Here is an 11,530-nt window from a genome sequence, read left to right on the forward strand (position 1 = left end):
TGAAGCCACCATAGATACAAACCATACACACACATTCCCGCTTGACATATGGAGTGCCTCTACCTGCTGTCTGTCGCCTGTTTCTACAATGGGTGGCTCGGATCGACGATTTAATAGGAGACGTCTATAAACAGAGGCACCTTAACGTGGAAACCACCATTCGTGCGCCGCGTATGCGCATATTTATTTACTCAGTGCACGCAGTAGCCTGTCTGTGACAGCACATCATCATCATCACCACCACCATCATCAGAGAGCAGCAGCCATAATAATTTGACAGCTATGTCTGTAAACGCGGTCAGAGACCCCGTTGTGAAAAAGAAACACGTTCGTTTCGCCAGCGTTGACGATGAGGAGGACAATGACGACCTGGAGGAGGATACGTTGTTTGACAAGAGGAAGGACAGAGGTCTGAAGAGCGCGCTGAAAGCGGTCCGAGCCAAGAGGAGCTCCAGGTCTGGCTCTGATGGGGTTGAAATCATCAGCACCACCGGGGGAGCGTGCAGCCGCTGGATGGTCACCGTGGCCCTTTGCACATCATTCCTAGGATTGGTAAGCAATTCAGGACATGTTAAAGTGATCATTGAACACAAGCTACTGTAGCAGCACTGGTTCTTCTCATTCTCAAAGTGGGATCCAGCCATTCAGCCAGCCAGGGGGTGGGGTAAGGGGATTTAATACCCAAGAAAGCCTATGGCTTGTTTCCATTGGGGTCCCTGACTCCCTGACTCCCTGCAACCCTCTCTAACCCCATCTGTACACTCAGGGTTATGGGAGTCCTAGCCATGGTTCACATGACATGTTTCAGGGCTATGCATAGCCCTGAAACATGTACGAGCGTCTCCCATAAGGACTCCCATGGGAGTCCTTAAAATGAAAACGTTTGAGAATAACTGGGCTACTACAGACATGCTGTCATGCATGTCAGTTATGCTCATGGATAAGAATAAAGTATTATTATTGGGCTTGTCACATAATCATTAAAATGAGAAAGAAGTTGAGGGGTCGGCAGACTCTCCACTCAAACCTTTGGAGAGTCAAAAGTAATATAGGTGTGCACAAAATAAAGTTTACATTTTGCTCACATTATTGAGCACTTACTAAGGCAGGTCTGTGGATCAGAGGGATGGGATCGGAAATTAGATTCTTAAGTATGTGAATGAAATGGTAATTTAAAGTTAAAACTAATCCTAATCACACTGTCACACCATTTCAGTTTCATTTAGTTACTGATAAGGAACAAAGAAATAGCCTACCCAAACAAGGCAGTTGTACTAGGACGCAATACCTACATAATCTAACAAAAACACAATTCAATGCAATTGAGCTTTATTGGCATGAGAAAACATATGTTTACATTGCCAAAGCAAGTGTCAAAAACACAGTAACCTTTATAACAATGATTGTCTTTGTTTCCCCGCCTGAACAGGGAACTACATATGGGAATGACTACCCTAGGCTATATCCTGGTCCTTGCAGGATTATTTGCATAGTGGTGAAACTTGCTTGTCAAGTTGACTACCAGATGTAAACTGATTATAGGTACCGATTACCCCTCCATGCAAGCCAGTTTTTGTCTTCTACCTTCCTCAGGCAGATTCGCTGAACTCACATGGCCTTCACATGGTTTAGCAACACCTGCCTCACACTAATGGTTAGCTAGGCTTATTATACTTGGCCATTGGGCAAATATATTTAGGACTTCTAGTGCCTATAGCTCAAGTGTACAGATGGCTCTTCAAGGAAGTTCCATTAATGTTCCTCACCCATGTGCTTGCAGTAGTCAAACCAACAAGGCTCATGTTCATGCTCATTTCTCTAACCATTAGAAACCCCTGGAGTCCCGGGCCAAATCATTGTGTGATAGGAACTTTTTCATTTGACATTAACCACTTGAACCCTAGAATCCCTATAATGAGGAGAACAAAATAGCAGATCTACAAGCTGACAATGTGAGCTTGTACGTTTGAGAATGACTGGGCTACTACAGACATTGGCTGGGGCCTGAGGCCTGAGGCCTACCATACCAGGCCTCAGGCCTGAGGCCTACCATTGCGTGGCACATCTATGAACGGAATCATGTTCACAGGCTTCTTGTGCGGCCTAGAGGGCAACTGAGCATGTGTAGAACCTTCTTCTTACACCATGGTGTAAGAAGTGTTGTTTGAGAAACCCAGCCCTTGTCAGTTATTCTCATGATTAAGAATAATGTATTATTATTGGGCTTGATAGGGTTGTTTGTTGGCATAATGAATTAAGTCACATTATAATCATTAAAATGAGGAAAGAACTAAGTTGAGAGGTCGGCAGACTCTGCACTCAAAAAAGGATCAGACCACATCATGCTTGGATCAGACCACAGAGTATTGAAGGTATTGAAGGTTTAATTTGTTACAGTATGTCTGAAAAATACACAAAAAACATTAATTTACACACAACAGTGATAGTCAGTGAAGCTATCTATGAAAAGGTTTCATCTGCTATTTAAAACATTGAAGACCCCTGCATTTGGGCTATGAGCATCCAAACCATACATAGATAGGCCAACAATTGTGTTTCTTTTTACAGGGGATGAGTATCTCCATTCTAGGCCCTACATTTGAGGACCTGGCAGTGAATGTGCACAAGAACATCAGCAATATCTCCTACATCTTTGTAGGCCGTTCAGCGGGGTACATCGGTGGCTCCCTGTTGGCAGGGCTCCTCTTCAACTGCATGAACCCCCACCTCTTGCTGGGTAAGGCCTGTTCCACTCATGTAACCAGACCATAGGAGATCTCTGCCTGCCTACGTCGTCTGGTCACAGCTAAATTAAACGTGGGGGCGTAAATTGGGTGGAAACAATCCGGAATAAAAAACAAACCACGGAATTACCGACAGTAGAGCTGCAATGCATGTTTTCTTATTACTTTCTTGATTATTCTATTGGTCAGTTTTTCGAATAAGTGTGTATTTTATATACCCAATGCATTTGCATGACATTTTTAACACATGATTGTGTTCAGCTTACATTTCATATCAGGCACCACATGTACTCCTGCAACTTTTACCAGCAAATAGTTTTTTTCAATTCGATTCAATTTGTTCAATTCAATTTCATTAAAGTGTCAAATCTCAAGTATCAAATCTCAAGTTGTCTCAAGACACTTTGGGCACTGTGGCAAGCCTTACTGGAGCATACTGTGTTAATTATAAGCACTACTGGGGAAACAAACCCACATAAACACAACAAAGGTGAGGGGTTGGGTGGAGGGGTCCCACAACAAAGGTGAGGGGTTGAAGTAACTCTTGCATCCTTATTTTGCAGAACCAATGCGTATCATTTACAGTGGTCATTCATATCTGGTATGGCATGGGTTGGTATGGCAGAACACATAATCAATGGCTAATTTAAGAACTAGAATCTTATATATTAACAGTAAGACCTCGATCTAAGGGTGGCAGCTGGGGCAGTGTCTTGAGTGAGTGTCAGATGAGGTCAGACAAACATTATGGAATGAATTCAGTATTGGCCATATATGGAGCATTTGCAGGTTTTCATAGTAGACTTTTATAGCAACGTTGCTATACAGTAACATTTTTGAATCCTTGATTGTTAGCACTTAGAGGACCTTTTAGTTCATTAAAACGTGAAAAAGAACATATATCTGGAGACATATACTCAGAGAGAAGAACAAGAGCTCTTTCATAGAACAGGAGCTATTTTCATTGTTTCTATTGATACAGAAAGAATTAGTGCATTGTTTAAGCCAATGTGAAACTTTGGCTTTTAACACGGGAGGAGATTTTCAAAGTCTGAAGAGGAATGTCGACAGTGACAACAGAGTATCCAAAATAAATAAGAATAGAAAGAACTAAGCGTTCATCGGCCCCAGTTTCATCAACATAAAGCTTTTGACTAGGGACATATCTGTCCACATCCAATATGAGGGGTTCAGCAGCACCAGGGTGCGCCATCCTGTCTGATTTGATTGTCTTTGCCTGTCATAATAAGCATTCTTTAGGTGGGGGCTAGATTCTCTATTTGACACGGCAGCCTACATGTGGGATTGTCAGTCAGATATTGTAAATAATGAACAAAATAACTTTCTGGGCCAGATATTCTAGCTTGGTGGGACTCATGGACCACCTTTTGTTGCCTACCACCGTGGTACGGTATCATCAGGATCGGTTGTTGTCAAAGAAAGCAGTGTTCATCATGGGTTCAAGCCCCATATTGAATTTAGATTTCCCCGGACGATCAGTAGGCGGGGATCACTGATCGTCTGGCTACGCTAGACTTGGTGTTCTCATGTTTCAGGGTAGTTCACACAAAGAGATTCTATAATCTCTTTGGTTCACACTAGCAGCCCCATCAGTGAAGTCCCCTTCTGTAGTACAGCCTGTGCCCTGTGACCCACGGTAACGGATGGGCAAATACAAAGTCAGTGGTAGAAAGTAACTAAGTACATTTACTTAAGTTAAGTACTGTACAATTTTGAGGAATTCGTACTTTACTTGAGTATTTCCAATTTCCAATACTTTTACTTCTACTCCACTACATCACAGAGGCAAATATTGTACTTCTACTCCACTACATTTATTAGAAAACCTTAGTTACCATGTAGCCATGGTTCACGAGCGTCATGGCTTAACTTCCGCCTGTTTTACGCGATCGCTACATTTACATTGTAAACGTGTACATAAACATTCAGATTCCAAATATAAAGTACTCGCCACATGTGCCACGGGTGTTAGAAATTTGCTGGTACATCGATTAGCATTGCTGCATCCCGCGTTGTTTAATAAAAAGCATTTTTATCCAAGCTGTTTTTTTGCCATTGGCTTTCAACTACGCGCCCCTATCGGTCGGGAGGAGTGTGGCACTCGGTGTATTCGATATAGGCACGCTGACCGCACTGGCACTCCCGGTGTGCAACTGTGAATTTCCCAAACGAACCCCGTTTGAGAAAAGTAGCCGGGGCGCTCGGATAAAAAAGCTTTTTATTAAACAACGCAGGATGCAGCAATGCTAATCGCTGTACCAGCAAATCTTTAACACCCGTGGCACATGTGGCGAGGACTTTATATTTGAAATCGGAATGTTTATATACACGTTTGGACTGTAAATGTAGCGATTGCGTAAAACATGTTTCAGGGCTAAGTTACTAATTACTTTGTAGATTTTGAATATTATTACAAAACATAAATTAACCACTTCAGCCCTATTAGACATTTCGTCCATTTGAAAATAGCCGACCTACAAGCTCACAATGCATCGCGATGCATTGTGAGCTTGTAGGTCAAAATATTATTTGTATACATTTGAAAAATTGAAATGGCACATTCTGCATAGTGAGATGACAATACTTTTGTACTTTTACTCAAGTACATTTTGAATTCCGGACTTTTACTTGCTAGTATTTATACTTTTACTTGAGTAAAACAATTGAGTTCCCACCACTGCCCTTTTGTAATAAAACCTGTGCCCTCTGAACCACGGTTGGGCACATACAGCCAAAGTGCAACATAAACATATACCGAATATAAGACCCCCATTTTTCAAGACTCATTGTGGAAAAAGAACATTGAATGTCAAATAGTCTAGTCCCTGATTAAGTTGTATAATACGACTCAGTTCTTTAGGATATTTCCTTTGGTAAAAAACATAGTCTTATATTCAGACCAATAGGGTACTGTGTGCAGTGTAGTCATATAACCGTTCAGTGTTTACTACAGTGACTGCTGGTGCTCTGCTCTTTATTGTTTAATCACATGATTAAACCCATGGTACTACTGACTATGCTTAATGACTATGGTGCTGACTATGGTTAATGACTATGGTGCTGACTATGGTTAATGTCCCTAGAATGAGGACAACCCTTTTGTGCTCCTTGTAGATCTGCTATTTTTGGCGTCGTTTTTGGTGTAGGGGGAAAAAGGAGGGGACCAAGCATGCACTCCTGGGGGACCCTGGCCAACGGAATGTACTAGGTTTAAGAGTTTAAATGCATTTACAGGGTATCACGATGCAGTCCATCAAGGTGTCTCATTATTGTTAGTGTTTGGAGGTTGCTCTGAGAATAATGAAGGCTTTCTCTCCTCTCTCTCTTAATTAATGTTTGGCAGGGTTTTCCATGTTGGTCACAGCACTTGGAATGTGTGCCATCCCTTTCTGCCAGAAGGCTCTTCTCCTCACTGGGCTGATGTCCAGCATTGGAATATCTATGGGTGTTCTGGATACAGGTACGAACAATCTTTGGATGTGTTCGGCAGGAATTTGGAAACCACTCTTTAGCAGCACTTCATCAAATATACTAATAGAGCACCGAAGTCCTGACGTAACTCGCTCATCCCGACGATTCCCCTGGTTCGCGGAAGTAATTTCTCTATGGAGAATAAACATGGGGTGATCTTAATATCGTCTACTATAAGCGTTGTGGTCCAAAAATAAACAAGCTGTCTCTGCGTTATTGTCTGGGAGGCGTCTCTGTATCGTTTGCAACAGTCAGTCACTCATATATGATACAGTCTGCTTCTAGCGAAAATCTAACTAATTCAGCAGCAGTAACATTAGCGTTTTCTCTCAGTCAGTTGATTCTTCATATCCATATGAGTGAAGCGGCCGGGGTGACATGTTTATTTTTCAAACACAGTTCTTATATGAGGCGATCTAAAATCGCCTCAATGGGGATTTCAATGCAACTAAACAAATACATGAACCTGGGGACTGACGCCCTCTACTGAAAGTGACGTCAGACTTCGGTGCTCTATAAACACAGATTAATAATAATAGAAAATGGAAAGATTGTTGATATTAAATAATCACTGTGTTGATTATGGGTATTTTATTCATTGTTGAGGCCAGAGTATAATTGTTTGGACAACTGTTTGATGCATGTGTTTCCTCTGCGGTCTTAGGTGGGAATGTACTCATCCTGAACACATGGGGCGAGCATGCCGGACCCCACATGCAGGCCCTGCACTTCAGCTTCGCAGCGGGGGCCTTCATGGCACCGATAATAGCAAAGTTACTCTTTGGGACAGACATGGGTAAAAATAGCAGCATGGGCGTCACCCTGTCCACTCTCGCAAACTCCACTGGACTCAACGCTGCCGCACCTCCTGTTGGCACGAGAGAAAAGGTGGCCATCCGATACTTCCACAGCAAGGAGGGCGCCCTCACCTCCATGTTGGCATACATTGTGATCGGGTCCTTCGTTCTCCTCATCGCCATCCTGTTCTTCATCCTCTACGCCCGCGGCAGCCCGTCGCGCGACAAGGCCCGCGCCGCCTCGGGGAAGCCCCTGTTTGCGCGGCATCACACAGCGCTCAACGTCCTGCTGTTCGTCTTCTTCTTCTGGTATGTCGGTGCCGAGGTGGCGTACGGCTCTTTCATCTTCACCTACGCCAAGGACTATGCCCACATGGACGAGCCTCAGGCCGCGGGACTCAACTCCCTGTTCTGGGGAACGTTCGCGGCCTGCCGCGGCCTGGCCATCTTCTTTGCGGCCTGCGTGTATCCGGGCACCATGATCCTCCTCAGCCTGGTGGGCTGCACGCTCTCCTCGCTGCTCCTCTGCCTGTTCAGCCGGGAGCGGGTGGTCCTGTGGCTGGGCACGGCCGTGTACGGCGCCTCCATGGCCGCCACGTTCCCCAGCGGCATCTCCTGGGTGGAGCAGTACACCGCGGTGACGAGCCACTCGGCCGCGGGCTTCGTGGTCGGTGCGGCGCTGGGGGAGATGGCGTTGCCCGGCCTTTTGGGCTTCCTCCTCGGGAAGCTGCCGGAGCAGCCGCTGCTCATGTACCAGTCGCTGCTCAGCGCCACCCTGACCTCCATCCTCTTCCCCGTCATGTACAAGCTGGCCTCCGCCCCCGACGACGGCACGCAGCGCGGGAAATCCCGCGGCAGGGGGCGACCCGACGCGGACGACAGCGAGTACCGCCAAGCGCTGCTGGACTCGGGAGCCAACGATGAGGAAGAGGAGGAGGAGGATCACGGGGACAATGAGGCGGACCTGTGGAACGATGCAGACTTTGAGGTCATTGAAATGGATGATACTGCCGGCCTCATGAATTCTCCACAAAAGGTGACACCGTCCTCCCCGGACGGCACCGGGCTATCCGGGATCAACCCGGGAACTGTCCCCTCCACTGTCCAGGTCACTGAAACGTCGGGTGGGGGCGGGGGCCCCTTCTCCGATACGGTGCCCTTAATAGCAGACTCACCCAGACGCAAACTGCTCTTCACGTTGGACCGAGAGAAAAGAGACTAAAGCCTAATATATACACTGCCGTACAACTGTGTTGCTCGCTGAAGTACCATAGTCATACGACAAAGTATTCATTAGTGATGATATGGCATCTGTGGGCCCTGTCCGCCTTCCTGTGACTCCTAAGTGCTGTTGAGACATTACTAGAATATAGAAGAGCCATTTTCTCTTGAGGTGTGTGTGTGTTTGTGTGTTTGTTTGTGTGTGTGTGTGTGTGTGTGTGTGTGTGTGTGTGTGTGTGTGTTCGCACTTGTCAATGTGTTGCTGTTGAGAAGTGAACTTTTAAAAGTTTGCGCCACACTCCTGCCGTTTTTGTGCAAGCCTGCTGATTTAAGCCATCTTGACGACGACGCTGAAATAGCTGAACTCGGAACGATTCACGTTATGGCGTGTTGTACTAGTGATCCTGTAGGTCTGCTACTATCACGTGACACAGTCATGCAACAAGCGATTAATCAGCCATTACTGTGTGCAACAATGTCAGCACTCTTCATCATTTGACTTTCCTCGCTGACAGAGCGGTTTGAATTATACCACCACACATTTAGGCTGATTAATTGGGTTTCCAGGGTTCAGCTCCATAGTAGGTATGACTACTTCAGTGTTTCTGAATTGTGTATTTGTTAAGCTGAGTCTAATGGTTGCCCTAAAAAATGTTTTCCCTGTCCCATGTACAGGAGTCTACAGAGTCTGTAGCGATTTGTTTTGTTGACTTGTCTAATGAATAATGATATTTAAGATTCTCGGGCGAAAGATGATTTTTTTAAGTAAAATAAAAACAATTTAGATTGTTTACCTAAGAATTGGTCATTTGGTCTTTTACTGAATTGAGTCTCAGTATGTTTTTCTTTTTCTTTTGAACTAAACCCAATAATGTTTGTTTGTTTAAAGCTGCACTTGGTAACTTTCATGTTCTACCCCGATTTGAACCTAGGTCTTCTCCCCAAGTGTTGACATTTTTACCACGAAGCCAACCACATGTTCTCAGTACCCAAAATCTCGGCCATTCACTCACTTACCACTTACACTTGCTCACTCCAGCATGGCATGCTACGGTGAAATTGGTGACCTACTGAAATATGTGACCATCTTGTGGACTTCACATAACTTTCATGGAGGTCTTTAAATAAATACGTGGCCTAAATAGTACCTAGATAAAACTCTGCTAATAAACAAAACGCAATGATTTATTACATTATGTGATGTCTACAGCCGGTCACCAATTTCACCGTAACATGACCATGCTGGAGTGACCCAAGTGTGAGTGAGCGCCTGAGCGGCCGAGATTTTGGATATTGGAATTCAGCTATCCAGTCAAACTCTAGTCAAACACACAGACTACTGTACAGATAATTTTTCTTAGCCTGGCGTGGCCAGACTCATAGTGAGGATTCACTGACGCTTCCTCCCCGCATATGGCTAAATTATTCTGGCCATATTATAGCGTACAAATTTCAAATTGTCTACTGTTATCTACTACAAATGCTACCAGTAAGACACCTGAGGGTGTGTAAGTATCTGCCTGGGTGACAGCAGACTGCTGGGCGAGCGCTGGTGCTTTGGAATGGGTGGTCAGATCACCATATCCGCCTGGGTGACAGCAGACTGCTGGGCGAGCGCTGGCGCTTTGGAATGGGGGTCAGATCACCATATCCGCCTGGGTGACAGCAGACTGCTGGGCGAGCGCTGGCGCTTTGGAATGGGGGTCAGATCACCATATGTCCGGGGACTCCCAGGGGTCCTTGAGGAGGTTCCAGGGGGTCCCCAGCTAAATGATAGTTTGGATAACCAAATGGACCCTTATGGGTCTGTAACTCTTGAGAGTGTACATTTTTGCTCTGAGATAAATTAATATTGATTTTACAATATAAATTGGGGCCCCAGAGATAGAAATGCCATTAAATGGGGGTTTGAAGACTAATATGCATGTCAAACTGAGGGTGCTTGAAATAGAGGGTATGCGCATGCATAAAGTGAATGGGAAATCGAGTGGCAAAGTGAGTGGCAAATTTAGTTTAATGTTGTTTAACGTCGTTTAATGCAATCATATTGAATCTTTTGTTTGGATGTATGGGCTGTCAAGGCCAGAAAGTAGTTTTTTGACACTCAGTAGGCATTCCCGCATAACTTCCTGGTTTGATGATGATGTCACGTGCATACCCTCTATTAAACGGGTTGAAATCACTGCTAGAGCCGTACAAATCTTCTCTTATGGGGGTTCCTGGCATATCTTTTCAAATGACTGGTTATCACATTGACCTTCCTAAACCAGCCATTTACCTATGATTTATATTCTGTCCCTCATTATCTCTGCAGCACTGTAATGTGGATGACCACCAGTTAGAGCTGAAGATTTCTGAGAAAGCCACAAGGTATGATTCACTATGAGATGGTGGCATATCTAGATTAGGACGATGACACAGTAATCCTAAAAATGTTTACAAGTTACTTTGAAGGTGTCAACCCTTGTGATTAAACGGCAGAAATATTCTGCCATAAATATTATTCACAACAATGCCAGTAAGACGCCCTGAGGGCGAGAAGCAACCTCGCCCTTTAGGACGAGGTTGCTTCTCGCCCTCGTGCACACATCCGTCAGGGTGATGGCAGACTGCTGGGTGAGCAGCGAGTGCTGGCGCTTTGGCATGGGCATGATGGGGGCCGGGGGTCAGATCAACATTATCGAATGAATTCTGTACTGGCCATATATGGAGCGTGTCTTGATTGTACAGGGTTTTATGAGGTCAGATCAACATATGAATGTCAGAACAGGTCAGCTCCATTATATGGAGATCTATGGGTGGCAGCGGGGGCAGTGTTTTGATGGGTTTGATGAGGGCCCAGGTAGGGCCAGGCCTTCATTTTCGGGCCTGTTGAGAACTCTACTTTTCACCAGCTGCCGGGCCGCGGCTGCACTAATAACTTTGGGGCAGGCCCGTCTAGAGTTTAAATGGACAGGTATCAAAAGGGAGACATTGAAGAGGAAGGATGGCTGAAACTGCTAAACGTTTCACCATGGTTCCGTTTCATATGGTATAATAATGCAGTGGTTCCCAAAGAGGGGTCCAGCTAAATGGGCTATATTCAGCCAACACTTCCACGTTCAGTTTGTGCCACTGAAACGCTTCCAGTCGGCTGACCGGAAGCTTTACAGTGGTAGCCTGACTCCAGCCCTGAATCGCTAGCCACGCCCATTAAGAAAATATGTACTGCCGATATAATGAAGTGAAACTAAATGAAAATTCAGACTGGGTGTCAGGCTACAGCTAAATGATAGT

At 45.0% G+C, this 11,530-nt stretch overlaps 1 protein-coding gene across 1 annotated transcript; it reads left to right on the forward strand.

Moving 5' to 3' along the window:
• Window positions 1-9,045, forward strand: mfsd4b (major facilitator superfamily domain containing 4B). The gene is made up of 4 exons (XM_083791082.1): window positions 1-552; window positions 2,569-2,737; window positions 6,109-6,225; window positions 6,901-9,045. The coding sequence occupies exons 1-4, from the start codon at window positions 283-285 to the stop codon at window positions 8,253-8,255; spliced, it is 1,911 nt and encodes a 636-aa protein (XP_083647208.1). The 5' UTR covers window positions 1-282; the 3' UTR covers window positions 8,256-9,045.
• Window positions 9,046-11,530: the final 2,485 nt, after the last annotated feature.

The sequence above is a fragment of the Protomyctophum parallelum genome (genome assembly GCF_964188405.1).
Source record: "Protomyctophum parallelum genome assembly, chromosome: 19".
Lineage (NCBI taxonomy): Eukaryota > Metazoa > Chordata > Actinopteri > Myctophiformes > Myctophidae > Protomyctophum > Protomyctophum parallelum.

Excerpts from the sequence above, each read along its gene's own strand:
- mfsd4b (XM_083791082.1), top strand. The coding sequence starts at position 283 with ATGTCTGTAAACGCGGTCAGAGACCCCGTTGTGAAAAAGAAACACGTT. Across the intron at positions 553-2,568 it reads GCACATCATTCCTAGGATTG|GGGATGAGTATCTCCATTCT; the intron begins GTAAGCAATTCA and ends TTCTTTTTACAG. Across the intron at positions 6,226-6,900 it reads TATGGGTGTTCTGGATACAG|GTGGGAATGTACTCATCCTG; the intron begins GTACGAACAATC and ends CTGCGGTCTTAG.